The 17713-nt window shown below is 59.4% G+C and overlaps 1 protein-coding gene across 2 annotated transcripts in view; it reads right to left on the bottom strand.

Moving 5' to 3' along the window:
• Nucleotides 1-976: 976 nt before the first annotated feature.
• Nucleotides 977-17713, bottom strand: part of MAP2K2 (mitogen-activated protein kinase kinase 2) — a 36056-nt gene continuing 19319 nt past the window's right edge. For both annotated transcript variants that reach the window (XM_021930544.2, XM_031660108.1), the window contains 8 exons: nt 13662-13739; nt 12530-12581; nt 12320-12444; nt 9942-10155; nt 8073-8137; nt 5583-5644; nt 4636-4681; nt 977-1367 (listed from right to left, as the gene is read on the bottom strand). In XM_021930544.2, the coding sequence (XP_021786236.2) occupies nt 1257-1367; nt 4636-4681; nt 5583-5644; nt 8073-8137; nt 9942-10155; nt 12320-12444; nt 12530-12581; nt 13662-13739 (753 nt within the window). In that variant the 3' untranslated portion in view covers nt 977-1256. The remainder of the gene's footprint in view (nt 1368-4635; nt 4682-5582; nt 5645-8072; nt 8138-9941; nt 10156-12319; nt 12445-12529; nt 12582-13661; nt 13740-17713) is intronic.

Raw genomic sequence — 17713 nt, 5'->3', positions numbered from 1 at the left:
CAGCCGCCCCCACATCTAGCCCAGAGGGCGACTCCTCTGTCCAGGGACACGGCCCTGAAGGCAGAAAGGCTGGGCGTTGGGTCTCGGACAACTGGAGAAGCAGGTGACGGGCCTCCGGGAACCCTGAAGATCCCAGGACGAGCCCTCGCCGTTTCACCTGCAGCCCACTGTGGCGGAAAGGCTCAGAGGCCCGAAAGGGTGGCATGCCCTGGTGGTCACTTCTGATTTGTTGGGCGAGGAGAGGTGACAGAACCGCCCGCCTGGGCTGGGCCTGCTGCAGGCAGGGGGGGGGCGGGGGGGGTGCAGGGCGTGTCTCGGGACCTGCTGGGGTTTCCAGCCACACCGACAGCTTGGAAAGCCGGTACTTCCTTTCTGCGGGCCGAGTCTCAGCTCAGCGGCCACTGCTGGGAGCCGCCGCTCTCTGAAGCGCGGGGACAGGGAGAGGACGGTGTCACGCTGGGGAAGAAGCAGGGGCGGCCTTCCCTTGGAGGCTATGTGACAGGAGCCGCGTGGAGGAAGTGGCTTCCATCACAGAAGGCCGAAACTCTGCCTTCCACAGAGGCAGAGACAGTGGTGGGGAGGACAGAGGGAAGCCACGTGGCACTTCCCTTCTTTTCCAGTCAGAGCCCTGCTCTGTCGCCCAGGCTGGAGTGCGCTGGCACCATCGCGGTTCACTGCAGCCTTGATCCCCTGGATTCAAGCGATCCTCCCACCTTAGCCTCCCAAAGCAATGGAATGACAAGCAAGAGCCGCCGCCCCGGCCTCGCTCTCCTTCCTTTCGGTGAGAGCCGCCATCCCCTGGGGGCTCACTGCAGGTCTTCATCTCTGACCCAAAGGGAGCGGCTGGCCCTCGGGAGAGCCCTGTGCCCTTAGCCTCGGCGCCCCGCAATGCGGGCCGGCTCAGGGATGCCCTCTCCATGCCAGGCTGAAGCGAAACCCAGCACCCAACGCCGAACGGAAGAAAGAAGCACGATGGTGCGGTTTGCCTTTTCTCTCCGTTTTGTTTTGTAACCTAAGGAAGCAGAGGCTCTGAGACCACACACAGCAGCGTCGCCCGGCCCCGGAGGCACCTCGGCCGGGACGGGCAGGAGAGCAGACCCCCGTCCCTGCGTGCGCAGTTGCCCCGCCACAGTGCTCTCCGCAGGGGTGAGGCAGGAGGGTGGGTGGAGGCGCCAGCCTGTCCTCAGCTGGAAGGGCGGGGCGTGGACAGGGACGGTGGGCAGGTCACCAGCGGGACGCGGGGAGCCCAGCCGCTGTCACACGGCGGTGCGCGTGGGTGTGCCGGGCTGGTTCAGTCGCAGGGTTTTACACAACCACCCGGCAAAATCCACCTCTTCCACCTCGGACCGCTTGATGAAGGTGTGGTTCTGCAGGGAAAGGGGAGCCGTGAGTATCTGGGCCTGGAGTCACAGTAGACCGGGGAGGGCCAGGGTCTGCCCAGCGCTAGCAGATGGTGCAGGACGGAAAGCAAAAAACAGAGGAGACCCTCCCTCCTTCCCAGGAAGACGCACTCGGGGCAGGAGAGGGAGAGCCACCCAGGAAGAGGCAGGGGCGTCCGCCAGGCCTGCGAGCGGTCTCAGGATGCTGCGCTCCACCCGGGGCGGGCACACCACCAGCCCGGCAGCCTGGGCTCCCAGGGCAGGGTCTACGCTCACGCAAGCCGGGTCCTCCGGCCGCTGTGGACACTGGGGCTGGATCGTTCTCTGGGGTGGGGCCATCCTGGGTACTGCAGGGTACTGAGCAGCATCCCTGGCCTCCACCCACTCCATGCCAGGGGCTTCCCCAAGTCACGACACCACAATGTCCTTAGCCATTGCCAGGGTCCCCCGGAGCAGGACAGTCTAGGCAAGAACAGGCTGTTCCACAGAACTCCCTGCAAAGCACTGTACAGGCACCGTCCCACCCGCCAGCACATGAGGCTCCAGAGCCCCGGGAGTGGCTCCTGTGGCTTGAGAACAAAAGCCTCAATTGTATTTCAGTTCAACAAATTAAATTAATTACTTTTAGTTTTTTTTATTTTTTATTTTTGAGACAGAGTTTTGTTCTTGTTGCCCAGGCTGGAGTGCAGTGGTGTGATCTTAGCTCACTGCAACCTCCGCCTCCTGGGTTCAAGAGATTCTCCTGCTTCAGCCTCCCCTGTAGCTGGGATTACAGGGATGTGCCACCACACCCGGCTAATTTTTGTGTTTTTAATAGAGACAGGGTTTTACCATGTTGGCCAGGTTGGTCTCGAACTCCTGACCTCAAATGATCCACCTGCCTCAGCTTCCCAAAGTGCTGGGATTACAGGCATGAGCCACTGCAACCAGCCTTAATTTTTATTTTTTGAGACAGTCTTGCTCTGTCTCACAGGCTGGAGTGCAGCGGCACAATCTCAGCTCACTGTAATCTCTGTCTCCCAGGTTCAAGTAATTCCCCTGCCTCAGCCTCCCAAGTAGCTGGGATTACAGGCCTGTGCTACCACGCCTAGCTAATTTTTGTGTTTTTAGTAGAGACCAGGTTTCTCCATGTTGCCCAGGCTGGTCTCGAAATCTTGGCCTCAAGTGATCCACTCGCCTCGGCCTCCCAAAGTGCTGGGATGACAGGCATGAGCCACTGTGCCCGGCCCCATTTAACACACTTAAACAGCCATGTGTGGTTAGTGGTTCCTGTACAGGACAGCACGACATGAGAAGCCCCCCGGTTAGAAAGGCTGGGGGAGGAGGGCGGGTGCCCTTAGGGAAGAGGCTGGGCTGGGCCACCCCACGGCGGGTGAGCAGAGGCCTTTGGGGTTCCCAGGAGGGTGGCGTCCAGGACCTTGGGTCCCCGAATGCTGCCTCTTTTGCAGCTGGAGGCAGGCAAGGGTGTCTCCCTAAAAGTCGGTGCAGGTATGGGTGAAAAACCAAGCAACCTGATAGGTCACATCTCGGCTGGGCCCACAGGTTACTAGGCTACCCCACAGGGGAACATTTTTAAGAAGCTGGTTCAAAAAAGGCTATTTCAGCCAGGCGCAATGGCTCATGCCTATCATCTCAGCACTCTGGGAGACCAAGGTGGGTGGATCACAAGTTCAAGACCAGCCTGGCCAACATGGTGAAACCCCATCTCTGCTAAAAACACAAAGATTAGCCGGGCGTGGTGGCACGAGCCTGTAATCCCAGTTAGTTGAGAGGCCGAGGCAGGAGAACTGCTTGAACCTGGGAGACGGAGGTTGCAGTGAGCTGAGATTGCGCCACTGCACTCCAGCCTGGGCGACAGAGCAAGACTCTGTCTCAGGGGAAAAAAAAGAAAAGTTATTTCAACATTAGTACTCCTCTCTATTTATTTATTTATTTTGGAGAGGCACAGTCTCACCATGTTGCCCAGGCTGCCCTTGAACTCCTGGCCTCAGCCATCCCCCCATGGCACTAGGATTCCAAGCGCCCACCACTGTGCGCAGCCTGCCTCATTAAAAAAGAAAAAATGTCACATATGCCAGGTGCAGTGGCTCACACCTGTAATCCCAGCCCTCTGGGAGGCTGAGGTGGGAGAATCATTTGAGCCCAGGAGTTTGAGACCGGCCTGGACAGTTAGCAAAACCCTATCTCTCTAAAAAACTAGCTGGGCAGGTTGGGTGCAGTGGCTCATGCCTGTAATCCCAGCACTTTGGGAGGCTGCGGCAGGTGGATCACCTGAGGTCAGGAGTGTGAGGCCAGCCTGGCCAACATGGTGAAATCCCGTCTCTACTAAAAATACAAAAATTAGCTGGGCGTAGTGGCGGGTGCCTGTAGTCCCAGCTACTCGGGAGGCTGAGGCAGGAGAATCGCTTGAGCCAGGGAGGCTGAGACTGCAGTGAGCCGAGATTGCTTCATTGCACTCCAGTCTGGGAGACACAGTGAGACTCTGTCCAACCCTCAAGAAACATACAAAGCTGAAAGCCACATTCCGGTATCATAAGGTGCACGGGTTGGGCACCTGTAGCTGGCATCTCTTCTTTTCTTACAGGCACAGAAAGTAGCGGGCTGTCTAGGAGGGCGGGGCTCCAATCCACCCATCAGCTGTGGAGGGGTTCGAAGGCTGCTGACGGTGGCCGTGGTGCGGGACAGCACCCGGGGTGTAGGCTGGGCTGAGGGGCAGGAGGATGACGCCCAGGGCCCTCCTCTGAGGGCATAGTCCCCACTGGGAAGGCGAGTTTTGGTGAACAGCTAGGCTTCCGAGGGTATCAAAGGATGAGAGTTTAAGGAGACACCGAAGCACCCACAGCCTCGGGGGACCTGCCTGCCACAGTGTGCACAACAGGGACGGGCACCCTCTTGTTTGCAGGGAAAGGAGCTCGGGGAGCTGAGAGCTGCCTCCAGCCTCTCATGAAGGCAAATGAGCCTGGGGTCCCGTCCTGTGGGTGCGGGACCAGCACCAGGCAGGAGCGGTGGAGCTCAGAGCCCACAGCTGTTCCCACGCACACACCCTATGCCCCCCGCAGCCACCCCAGGATGGCTTCTCTCGTGGACGAGGGAGACCCACAGAGGGTCCTCGGTGTGGCCTGGCACACCTGGACTGCCCACATCCTGGTCGCAGGTGCTGGCTCCCGGGGCAAAGCCAGGCCCAGCAGCCTTATTTCCTGGGGCCCGGGTGGCAGCCTGCACCCTCCCGGCCCCAGAACCCGCTGGCATCACTCACCGTGAGCATCTTCAGGTCCGCCCGCTCCGCTGGGTTCTTGATGAGGCTGGGGGTTCCAAGAGGCAGGACCGGGAAGCAGTAGGGGAGACAAGATAGGGCAGTTAGTTGGTGGCCCCAGGGCACCTGCGTTTTGGGCTGTGGCCGGGGGAGGCCTGGATCTGTGGCACAGACCTGCCTGCTCTGCTCTGCCGCCTGGCAGCGGACGAGGGCTCCACCTCTGCCCTTTGGTGCCAGGGGCAGGACACCCCTGTGGGGAGAGTGAGAGGGCGGGAAACCCCGCCTGGTGGGTCAGAAGCCTGGACGCAACCCCAGCTAACTTTCTAATAAAAACCTTCTTCAGACGCAGAGCAGCCCCGTGTGTGGGTCAGATGCTGTCCCCGGCCTGCCGGAGGACACGTCAAGGGCCCAGGACAACTTTAGCACCAGGAGTGCGGTGCCATTTCACAGCGCCCCCAGCTCAGACACACGGACCGGCCCTATGGGCAAGCAGGTGTCCCCAGCTCCTCCCCCGTGGTCTGTGGCCCATGCCTGAGGCCCACGCCACAGATGCTGCTGGGTGCTTGGGGGCAGGAGAATGGAGAGGGGTTGGCAATCCTCCTAGAAGCTGCAGGCGGGCCTCGGGGAGCCCATGGCCAGCACATCAGGGGTCCACGGACCAGGCAGAGGCTTCTCCGGCTGCAGACGGTGAGGCAGGGACACCGTCATGTCCACAGGGCCTGCAATCCTGCTTCACCCCCAGGCTCGGGGACAGGATGGCATGGCAGCCAGGAGCTGCAGCGCCACAGCCCTGGGAAAGGGAATCTGGCTTCCTGTTGGGCTCAGAGTCCTGCGTGACCCTGCACTGGGATTCTGGATGGGCAGGCTGGGCCAGGGGCCCCACCCAGGACCTGGAAGGAGTGGCACATCTGGGTCCTGGCCAGGGGTGCGGGCGGCCCGGCTCCACCTACCATTTATTGACAAACTCCTGGAAGTCGGGGGTGAACACACCGTTGGGCAGCTTAGGAGGCGGCTGCGGAGGAGAACAGAGGGTGGGGTCAGCCCTGGGCGTCTTCAGGGACTCTTGGCTGTAGCCCTCCCAACCCCTGCCTGTCCTGTCCAGTCACCCACCCTGCAGGCCTGGCCGACACCACATGCCAGCTGAGCTGCACCCTGTGAGAGCTGGCCTTCTCCCGGAACTTCTCGTTTGAGAGTCATGGCTGGTTGGAGGGAAGGAGAGAGGGGTGCACCCCCCTTTTATAAACAGGACAACCCCTCGAGTATCATCACTTGCTTCCTTCCCCAGTGACGCTGGCTGAAGGATGAGCTTTGGGACTGGGCCCCACAGAGGAACAGCCGGGTCCAAAGTTCTTTGGTTTTGAGACAGAGTCTCGCTCTGTCGCCCAGGCTGGAGCATAATGGAGTGATCTTGGCTCACTGCAGCCTCCGCCTCCAGGGTTCCAGCGATTCTCCGGTCTCAGCCTCCCGAGTAGCTGGGATTACAGGTGCCCGCCACTGCACCTGGCTAATTTTTGTATTTTTAGTAGAGACAGTATTTTTTACCAGGTTGGCCAGGCTGGTCTCGAACTCCTGACCTCAGGTGATCCACCCGCTGTGGCCTCCTAAAGTGCTAGAATTACACACCTGAGCCACCATGCCCAACCAAACGGGGTCCAAAATTTTAAGCCCAAGCACTGGGGAGCCCGGCCCAGCACACACGTCCCTGGAGGGGGAGCGGCCGTGGAAGTGGTGCCAGCAGTGCAGGGTCAGGCCTCTCCTGCGCAGGGGTGGGAAGAGGCAGGGGAGCAGTGGGGGGATGTGTGCACCAGGCCTGGGTGCGGCTGCCAGGTGCAGGGAGAGCTGGGTCACCAGGGCCACCCCACCTGGCCCTGTCATCATCTCGCCACCCAACCCCAGGCCTAGCCCAGTCTGCAGGCAGCTTAGATGCCTGTTTCTCTGCCCCAGCTCCAAAGGGTTGCCAAAGACACAGAAGGCCACAGAAGGCTCAGGGAGGTGGCCCGGCCTGGTCACGTGGCCAGCAGGACCTTGGGGTGCAGTCCTGTGCCTCCCTGACAGCTGCAGGCCTGGGAGGAGGCCAAGCCCCTCCTTGTGCCTTGGTTTACTCTTCTGGGTGGTGGAAACCCTCACACTTGGCTCACGGGGTGGTTACGGGGACTGACGGAACAGGAGCCACCCCAGGACCTATAGGTCCTTCTAGGCTCTCCGGCCTCCTTCCAAGAGGCAGGGGCCATGCCTGTCCCTTTCTCCGTGGAAGTGGGGTGATTTATGAGTCCACACCCATGGGCTCCTGGACGCTCTAATGCAGAGACACTGGACCACCGCTCAAGCGGTAGGCTGGCTCCTTGGCCTGAGCCCGGGGCTGCTGGCACGCACCTCCCGCTAGACTCAGGGTGAGAGGCTGCGGCGGGAATTCTGGGTGCGTCTTCATAAAAAAACAAGGCCCTGTAATCCCAGTACTTTGGGAGGCCGAGATGGGCGGATCACGAGGTCAGGAGATCGAGACCATCCTGGCTAACACGGTGAAACCCCGTCTCTACTAAGAAATACAAAAACTAGCCGGGCGAGGTGGCGGGCGCCTGTAGTCCCAGCTACTCGGGAGGCTGAGGCCGGAGAATGGCGTGAACCCGGGAGGCGGAGCTTGCAGTGAGCTGAGATCCGGCCACTGCACTCCAGCCTGGGCGACAGAGCGAGACCCCGCAACAAAAAAAAAAAAAAAAAAAAAAAAAAACAAGGCCCTTGGGAAGGAGCTGGGCTTGCGCAGCACAATGGAAGACGGGAGATGCGATGCACGTGGAATTGGTTCAAGAATCACTTGAACCTGGGAGGCGGAGGTTGCAGTGAGCCAAGATCAAGCCACTGCACTACAAAGCTAGACTTTGTCTCAAAAAAAAAGAAAAGAAAAAAATAGCTGGGTGTGGTGGTGCGCACCTGTCGTCTCAGCTACTCGGGAGGCTGAGGCACGAGAATCACCTGAGCTTGGAAAGTGGAGGTTTCAGTGAGCCGAGATGGCATCACTGTACTCCAGCCTGGGTGACTTTTTTTTTTTTTTTTTTTTTTTGAGGCGGAGTCTTGCTCTATCACCCAGGCTGGAGTGCAGTGGCGCCATCTCTGCTCACTGCAAGCTCCAGTTCCTGGGTTCACGCCATTCTCCTGCCTCAGCCTCCCGAGTAGCTGGGACTACAGGTGTCTGCCACCGTGCCCAGCTAATTTTTTGTATTTTTAGTAAAGACGGGGTTTCACTGTGTTAGCCAGGATGGTCTCAATCTCCTGACCTCATGATCTGCCCGCCTCGGCCTCCCAAAGTGCTGGGATTACAGGCGGAGCCCCCGCGCCCGGCCCAGCCTGGGTGACTCTTGCTCTACTCAAGAGAGAGATTTTGCTTCCAAAAAAAAAAAAAAAAGAAAAAAGAAAAGAAAAGCCAAAAGGCGTCGAGCACAAACCTCATTCACAATATAGTCCAGCAGTTCGAAGATGGCCATGGCGGGCCGGCTGTCCATCCCGTGACCTGCACAGGGAGAGAGATGGAGGTGAGAGGGGCCGGTGGCCACCTCACTACTTCTGGGGGTTGGGCTCCCAGGGGGCTGATCACCACCGGGCACCCTCCTCCCCACGCCAGCCTAAATCGGAGGTGGGTGTGCAGAGGCACAGGACAAAGCTCCTCTGCCTGAGCCTCTAGTGAATTAAAAAAACGGCAAAAGGAACATGAACATTTTTTGAGAAGTCACACATTTGGCTCGGTGAGGCTTGCCGGACGTGCCAAAGTCATCACCCTCCTCTCTGGCGGGCAGGGGGAGGGACGGTGCTGACCGCAGGCAAGGACAGCAGTGTGACCTTGCATGGAGCTGCTGGCGGTGATGGTGGCAGGCCCTGAGTGCCATTCAGGGCGGGAGGCCGGCTAGGGGTGGCTGACCCGTCTGAGAACCAGCTGGCCAGGCCTGGGCTTGGCCGCTGGACTTTTGCCTTCTGCCTGTCCCAAAATGGGCAGGCGGGCTGGGGCCCTGGGCTGGGGGCAGGGCTGGGGACGGTGTACCACCTGGGAGGGGCTGAGGCCAGGCCTGAGGATAAGGACTTGGGGGACTCTCCCTGGGACAAGATCAAGACATCCCAGCAGTCTGGCTGGAGGGGAGGGCTTGGGTTTGCCAGTACTGTGAAAATCACCTTCTCACAGCCCCAGCCCGGCCAGGGTAGAAGGACCACAAAATGTGGCCTGCTCGTGTCATAAAATACCACTCAGCCTTTCAAAAGGAGCCAGGCTCTGACACGCACCACGGCGTGGAGGACCCTCGAGGACACCGCTCCAGGAGAGAAGCCACACACAAAACACAGAAGGCCACACAGTGTGTGATCCCGTTTCTGTGAAATGCCCAGGACGGGCCAGTTCACAGAGGCAGGAAGGGGATGGAGAGTGACGGCTGATGGGGACGGGGTTTCCTCTTGGGAAGCTGAGAAGGTTCTGGAATTAGAGGTGATGGGGCGCAGCACTGTGACTGAAAACCACTGAAATGAGTGCGTTGTGGGGGGTGTGCTTCAGTTCGGAAACGTGGTTTTAAAACCAACCAGAGTCCGCTACAGGGTCCTTTGGGGTCTAACTCCACTAACTCTCCCTGATGTCTGACTTCAAAAAAAAATCACAGGACCCTCCCGTGACTCTGCACCAAGCAGGGTCCGCCCCTGGTTCTTCCCTCAGGCGGTGGAAGTGTCCGCTCAGGCGTCTCTGGCTGGCGTCTGGGAGCTCCCGCTCCCGAGGTGCCCGCCCTAAACGTCGGATTGTCCTCTGCGAGTCCAGCTGTCCCTGGGGCCTGAGCCCTCCCGCCCCCTCCCGGGCTGCGTCCCCTCCTGTGTGTGTTGGGGCCGGAGCCAGGAGGCCACTGAGGGCCATGCCAAGTCAGAGCTCCACTTCGGGGCTCCCTGGAAGGCTTGGCCTGCACACAGGAGCGTGTCACCTGCAGAATCCAGGCTCTGCAGCGGCCAGTTTCTTCCACTTTTCTGTACGTCTGAAAGCGTTCAGGATAAAATGCTGGAAAATCTAACTGCCCAGGGGCTTGGCGGCAAAGCTGCGCTCCCAGATCCCGCCAGCTGGCAACAACAGGTGCAACTGCCTGGACAGAACAGGTTTGGGGCGCTCACTGCTTCCAGCTCTGTCCCGGGAAACCCCAGGACCATCTGAGGACTGCTGACCACAGTCGGCACCATCCAGGGGGACAGGTGGTGCGACAGGGGCAGAGGAGAGGCAGCTGCTGGCCCAGGCACAGCAGGCCCCGCACAGGGTACTGCGCGTCCGGACCGGAAGTTGCAGGCGCAGGCCGTACCGCTGATGGGGCGCCCGGGGGGTCTTGGCCGAGGCGAGATGCTGTGAGGCTCTCCTTCTTCCCCGTCGACCACTGGCCGGCCAAAGATGGCCTCCAGCTCCTTGGCGTCGGGCGGGGGGATGGGGTACCTTCCGATGGCCAGCTCCACCAGGGACAGGCCCATGCTCCAGACGTCCGACTGCACCGAGTAATGTGTGCCCTGCAACCGCTCCGGCTGCAGCAGAGGCAGGAAGGAAAGAGCCCAGAGGGGCGAAGATGGCAGCTGGAACCTGGGAGGCTTGCCCCATGACAGCTCCAGTCACCCTCTCCATGGCTAATGACCACAGCAATGGACGGAGAGCTGTTAAGCAATTCCACCTCCCGGCTCAGCAACCCCGGGCCTCCCTGCAGCACTTGCTGAAGAGGCTCCAGCCGGACGCCTGGAGCTGGTGTGGACCGCAGCTCTTGAAGAGCCCACAACGCTCAGCTCTTTTGGGAATGGACGATCGCCCCAGGAAGCAGGGGCCTCCTTCTCCACGGCTAACATCCAGAGCCTGCTCCAAGGCTCAATTTGGCAGGCTGCTGAATCCCCAGTCATTTCCTAAAAGACCCCAGAGTCCAATTTCTTGGTCCAGAAATGAAGTAAGGGCCGGGTGTGGTGGCCCATGCCTGTAATCCCAGCACTTTGGGAGGTTGAGGTGGGAGCCCAGGATAATACTATGGCTAGCTTCCATATGGCTATGACCCTGGCCTCTACCAAAAGCATTTTTTTTTTTGAGACGGAGTCTCGGGCTGTCGCCCCAGGCTGGAGTGCAGTGGCTGATCTCGCCTCACTGCAAGCTCCACCCCGGTTCACGCATTCTCCTGCCCCCAGCCTCCTGAGCTGGATTCAGGGCGCCCACCTCCACTCTGCCTCGCTGTTTTTTGTATTTTAGTAGACGGAGCCTGATTGGGGTCTCGGACCTCCTCCAGGGATTCGCTGCCCAGTGTTGGGATCAGCAGGCGGAGCCACCGCTACCTCGCCCCAAAAGCATTTTTAAAAATCAGCCAAGGCTGCTGGTGTAATGCCCGCCTGTAATCCCAGCATCTTTGGGAGGCTGAGGCAGGCTGGATCATGAGGTCAGAGATCGAGACTCATCCTGGCTAACACGGTGAAACCCCGCCTCTACTAAAATACATACAAAAAAATTAGCCAGGCATGGTGGCTGGGTGCCTGTGAAGTCCCTGAGCGCCCCTACCAGGAGGCTGAGGCAGGAGAATGGCGCGGAACTTAAGAGGGCGGAGCTTGCAGTGAGCCAAGATGGCTCTACCACTCTAACCTGGTGACAGAGCGAATCTGGCCTCAAACAAAAAAAAAAAAAATTACTCCAGGTGTAGGACAACATGCCTGTAGTCCCAGCTGCTTGGGAGGCTGAGGCAGAATTGCTCAAACCCAGGAGGCAGAGGTTGCAATGAGCCAAGATTGTGCCATTGCACTCCAGCTCGGGTGACAGAGCAAGACTCTGTCTCCAAAAAAAGAAACAAGAAAAAGAAAAGATGGCCGGGCTGCTGGTGGCTCACGCCTGAATCCCAGCACTTTGGGAGGCCGAGGCGGGCTGATCACAAGGTCAGGAGATCGAGACCAGCAGGAAACCCCCTTCGCCTCTACTAAAATAGAAAATTAGGCCGGGCGCAGGGCGGCGCCTGCAGTCCCAGCTACTCGGGAGGCTGAGGCAGGAGAATGGCTGCGGAACCCGTGGAGGCGGAGCTGCAGCGAGCCGAGATTGCGCCCACTGCACTCCAGCCTGGGCGAGCAGAGCCGACTCCGCCCCCAAAAAAAAAAAAAAAAAAAAAAAAGTGCAAGAAAAAGAAAGAAAGAAAGAAAACCTGGTAGGTAATTAAGCAGAGACAAAACCCTCCGGTGGAGAATTCCAACAGGAAGGGGAGATCTGGCTGGGCGTGGGGCTCAGGCACACCTGCTGGCAGAATCCCAGCACTTTGGGAGGCCGAGGCAAGAGGGTCACTTGAGCCCAGGAGTTCATCACCAGCCTGGGCAATACAGCGAGACCCCGTGTCTACAAAAGACTGATAAATTAACAAATAAAAAATAGCAAGGGGAATCCGAAAAGCAGGCTCCCAGGAGGCACCCAAGCCTTGCGGCAAGTGGGCAGAGCTGACGGAGGGGAGGGTGCAGCTGGGGTGGGAATGTCCTGGGGGCGCTCACGGCCATGTAGGTGCGTGTGCCCATGAAGTAGCTGGGAAAGCCTTGTGGGAGGTGGGGAGAGAGCTGCGCAGGAGAACTGGCGGGGAGAGCGGAGGGGAAGAGATGGAGGGGAGAGCTACGTGGGAGAACTGGGGGCGAGAGCTGAGGGGGAGAGTTGAGGGGAGAGCTGGGGGGACTCACAGCCGGGGGGACTCACAGCCATGTAGGAGCGTGTGCCCACGAAGGAGTTGGCCATGGAGTCGATGAGCTGGCCGCTCACCCCGAAGTCACACAGCTTGATCTCCCCTCTGGAGTTCACAAGGATGTTGGAGGGCTTCACATCTGGGGGCGGCAGGCGGCGAGTGAGGGGCGCCCAACAGTTGCCTGCCAGCCCACAGGGCTCTGGGGAGGGCGGGTTGGGCCTTACCTCGGTGCATGATCTGGTGCTTCTCTCGGAGATACGCCAAGCCCCGGAGAACCTGCAGGGGAGCACGGAGAAGGTCATGGGACAAGGCCGCCAGGACTTAGCTCCTGACCGAGCCCAGGGGTTGGACCTGAGCAGCCAGAGCTGGAGCGAGGGACCTGCGGCAGGAACCCTGTTTCAGGCTGTGAGGAGCTCGCTGGGGTGGAGCAAGCGAGGGCAGACGATGCTGATGGTCCTGTGCTGTGTGCAAGTAAACCCCGGTTCCCACACGGCTGCAGTGCAGCCGATGCCATTACTGCCTCTGAATCAGGGCACACGGCTGAGCCCCAGGGAAGTTGAGACGGTGGCCCACAGCCCGGGAGTAGGCCGGGCTGCTGAGTTTGCCCACACCAGCCTGAAGGGCAGCATCTGTAACGCACCTGGGGCCCCAGGGACTGTGCTAAGGGCCCCCAGACGGGACGGGCTAAGAGTGCCCAGGAAGGACGCTGCTTCCCCCAGGCCCACCCTGGAAGGAGCATCCCGAGAAGTGAAGGAAGCAGCACAGGCAGTGCTGACGGCAGCTTTCTACTCTGAAGCGCATGTCTGGCAGCACGCAGCCTGTGTCTTAATCCCAACTCCAGTACGGGCAGGTGGGACTCGGCCCCTGCTATGGGCAAGGTGCAAGCTCCTAGAAGCAACACGCACGGTCTGCTGAGGCCACACGGCTCTGCAGAGCAGCTGCGCTGGAGACCGGGCAGCAGAGACGCCCTTGGCCCCGGTGGCATTTCTAACAGCAAGGGGGAGTGTGTCTGGAAGTCCTGGCGTCCCACGTCCCACCCCAGGGTTTCCCCTTCAACAAGCTCCTGTCCCCTGCAACGTACCAGTGGCCAACATCCCCCTGCCACGAGGGTCAGAGAGGACCAGCATGGCAAACAGAGGATACTAAGAGTGAAGAGGAAACCTAACATCTTCACTCGGCAGATGGTGACCTCGGGCCCCAAAAGGGACGTCACTTGTTCAAGCTCCACAGGGGGTGGGCATAGCCTTGGCCACTCTTTTTCTGCAGGGGCCACCCTAACCCCCACCGCACTGTGAGTGGCTCCTGGAACCCTGGCCGTGTGGAGGAGGCCTGTGCAGGGTCTGCGGCGGGACTCACCGCAATGCTGACTTTCCCCAGGATCTCCTCGGGGATCCTCTTGGCCTCCTTCAGCACCTGGTCCAGGGAGCCGCCATCCTAGAGGGCACACGACGAGTGAGTGCAGGCTCTGAGCAGGTGGCTGGGAAGCCACGGATGCGTCCCCCGAGTCCCGGCGAGGGGGCGGTCTGCCTCCTGACTGATGGGAAGCGGGGGCCGGAGCCCAACTCCACCCACTAGTCAAGGGGCCTTCTGATAGTTCTGCTTTGGGTCTGCACACCCGCCCACAAGGTGGCAGAGAAACAGGGCCCAGGGCGCCCCCACCTCCCGTCCCTTCCTGGAATCAATTGCGTGACTCGGCCCTCCTGAGGTCGCCACGGCAGAGGCTCTGCTCCAGGCCAGCCCAAGCCGTGGCCGGGGGCTCAGCCAGCTGTGGGGCCTGCACTCCCTGAAGCCTGCATGGTGGGCTTGTCTGTGCGCCATGGGAGGCGGCCAGGCTGGAGATCAGCTTCCTGGGCCTGGGTCCTCTTCCCAGCACACGAAGGGAAGGGGAGGGTGAGGGCGTGGAGGAGAAGCGGGCGCTGCCCATGTGGGAGGAGACGGAGGGTTGCTGTGTGCCTGTCCAGACCCCCACAGGGGCTCCCTAACCAAGCCCTGCGCCTGTCCCTGCCGCTTAGGACAGAAAGGCCAGGTTGAGTAGCACCAGGTGCCAGGGGGTGCATGGACTGTAGGACGGACCCCAGTGAGGCCAGCCCAGGTGACCGTGACCTTGGCCCCTCCCCACAGCCTCGGTCTCCTCGCCGCTGTGCCGGGCATCCTGTGGAGGCCTGGGAACCAGCCATCACGGCTAGGCTGGCCCCTGGGTGCGGCCCCACCTCCATGTCACGAATGGTGAAACAGAAATTCCACGTCTTGCCCAAGGCTGCCTGGCAACAAGCCTGGGGACCAACACCCCCAAATGCCAAAACCCCAGGCCCTGGGAGCCACCCAAGATGCCTCTTCAGAGGTGGAGGCTCCGGACACACCTGCCAGGCCACCCCCAGGACAGCAGGAGGTGACCGGCCGAGTTCCCACTGCCACCGTCTGGCATGCTTCTCTTCTGCGTTCAGCAGAGAGGAAAGCGGAACTGAGGCTGGAGAGGCGAGCCGGGGAGCCTGGATTTCCCCACCACGCTGCTCCAGGACTCCTGCAAAAGCCCAGCCTTCCCCAGGACGGCTTTCATTCACATGGGTGGGAGGAGCCGGGGGAGAAATCCTGGGACTCAGGGGTGCCCGGGTTGCCGCTTTCTGGCCACTTCTGCCCAGCTAGGCTCGGAGAGAAAGGCCGAGGGCAGTTCTAGAGAACCCGACACGCTTTGAGGCCTCTAGAGCACAGATGTGACTCCATCCACCAGCTCCAGGCTGAAGAGGCAGACACACAGGGTGGGAGGGCAGGTGTGGCCAGGGCTCAGACAGCCCTGGAGGAGGGGCCGGGATGGGAGCTCCGGTGAGCCAGGGCCAGGTGGAAACTGCTTCTATTCTCAGTTTTTATCAATCTACCTTAAACTAATTCTTTTTTTTTTTTTTATTTTTTTGAGACGGAGTCTCGCTCTGTCACCCAGGCTGGAGTGCAGTGGCCGGATCTCAGCTCACTGCAAGCTCCAGCCCCGGGTTCACGCCATTCTCCTGCCTCAGGCCTCCGGAGTAGCTGGGACTCCAGGCCTCGCCCCACCTCGCCTCCGCTAGTTTTTTTGTATTTTTTAGTAGAGACGGGTTTTACCGTGGTTAGCCAGGATGGTCTCTGACCTCCTGACCTCGTGGATCCCACTACCCCCGCCTCCCAAAGTGCTGGGATTACAGGCTTGGAGGCCACCGCCCGCCTAAACTAATTTTTAAAAGCAGGCCAGGCAATGTTTAACGCAGCCAGCGCAGCCAAGGCAGCCAACGCAACCCTAAAACCCTAAAACCCCTGCCCCCCAGCACAGCTCCTTCAGTCTCCGTTTCTCAAACCCCTGCCCCCCAGCACAGCTCCTTCAGTCTCCGTTTCTCAAACCCCTGCCCCCAGCACAGCTCCTTCAGTCTCCGTTTCTCAGAGGGTCACAATCAATGTTTGCTGCGTAAGCAAATTCAGACAGCCTTTCCCAGGAGGTGGGGACAGGCGGAGGGCTGGGCTGCGAGCCTCGTGAACTGGCGGAAGACGCCTCACGGGAGCTCTCTCTGTAGCCGTCTTTCTTCACTGTGACATCGGGGCCAGGTCACTCTCTGGGGGGGGCCGGTGTGGGCACTGCAGGGTGCTGAGCAGCGCCCCTGGCCTCCACCCACTCCATGCCAGGAGCACCCCGCAGACGTGATAACCACACATGTCCCCAGACGGCGCCAGGTGTCTCCTGGGAGGGAGGACTGCCCCTGGTTGAGAAGGGCTGGTCTCCAGCTATAAAGACCAACGTCTGGCAGGACAAGCAGTTTGTCTGAGTCACAGAGACAGGATGTGGCGCAGAGGGTATTGCAGCTGTGTACTGCTGGCTCCAAATCTCACTCTGTGCATGACCATACACTTCTACCGTGTGTGCGTGTGTGAGTGTGTGTGTGTCCGTGTGTGTGTGTGTGTGTTTCAAATAGTCCTGTAACTGTACTTTTGTTACATAGGTAGTAGGCGAACACATTTTTCTTGTAAAAAATTCAAACGAAGATAAAAAACCCGGACGCCCCATCGCTTCCACCATTCTCCCCTCAAGTGTGACTCAGATTGTTCCAGATCTTTTCTCTTTCTCTCTGTGAGACAGGAGTTGCCCAGACGGCAGCAGAGTGGTGGGATCTTGGCTCACTGCAGCCTCGACCTCCTGGGTTCAGGCAATCCTCCCACCTCAGCCTTCCAAGTAGCTGGGACTACAGGCGCGACATCAAGTCCTGCCAATTTTTTGTAGAGACTGGGGTTCCTCACGTTGCCCAGGCTGCTCTCAAACTCCTGGGCTCAAGAGGTCCTCTCGCTTCAGCCTCCCAAAATGCTGGGATTACAGAAGTGAGCACCTGGTCCCCAGATCTGACTGTGTATTTGGAAATATAGTCTCAGGACTCACTCTGTTGCCCAGGCTATAGAGCAGTGGCTCAATCATAGCTCGCTGCAGCCTCGACCTACTGGGCTCACGTGATTCTCCCAAAGCGCTGGGAGGCCGAGGCAGGAGGGTCACTTGTGGACAGGAGTTCAAGACCAGCGTGGGCAACATAGAGAGACACCATTTCTACAAAAATAAGCAAATAAATTCGCTGTGCATGGTGGCTTGTGCCTGTGGTCCCAGCTACTCGGGAGGCTGACGTGGGAGGATGGCACCAGTGTACTCTAGTCTGGGCAACTCAGCAAGACCCTGACTTGAAAAGACAATAAATAAATGAATGGGCCAATGCTATGTTTATTTTCTTTTTCTTTTATTTTGAAACGGAGTCTTGTTCTGTCGCCAGGCTGGAGTGCAGTGGCATGATCTCGGCTCACTGCAAGCTCCACCTCCCAGGTTCGTGTGATTCTCCTGCCTCAGCCTCCTGAGCAGCTGGGACTACAGGCGTGCACCACCGTGCCCAGCTAATTTTGTATTTTTAGCATAGATGGGGTTTCAACATGTTGGCCAGGACAGTCTCGAACCCTTGACCTCGTGATCCGCCTGCCTTGGCCTCCCAAAGTGCTGGGATTATAAACGTGAGCCACGGCGCCCAGCCCATGCGATGTTTATTTTCTACAACCACCCCTCCACTACATGAGTAGTGTTGTATTTGGGGATACTCCCATTCAGTACACCATTGTGGATTTCATTTTGCCACTGCAAAGCGGCCAAATATCATTCTTGAATCGCTCCCTTAGTGATGGACACGTCCAGTTTCCATTACTGCAGAACAACGTGGGCATTCTTCAGCAGATTTCACGAGACCCCAAGAAAGGCCAAGGGGCACCTCTATGAGGTCCCTAAGTCACTGGCTCTCCTTTCCCATCCCATGAGGTCCCAGTGTCCACTGGGTTCTTGCCCCGAGTTATCCAGCAATAGGTTCAGGCCCAAGGGAAGCAGCCAGCCCCACTGTTCCTAAGCTCTAGTCACCAACAAGTGCTGG

Source organism: Papio anubis, chromosome 20 (genome assembly GCF_008728515.1).
Source record: "Papio anubis isolate 15944 chromosome 20, Panubis1.0, whole genome shotgun sequence".
NCBI classification, from domain to species: Eukaryota; Metazoa; Chordata; class Mammalia; order Primates; family Cercopithecidae; genus Papio; species Papio anubis.
This window is presented reverse-complemented; position numbering and strand designations above follow the sequence as displayed.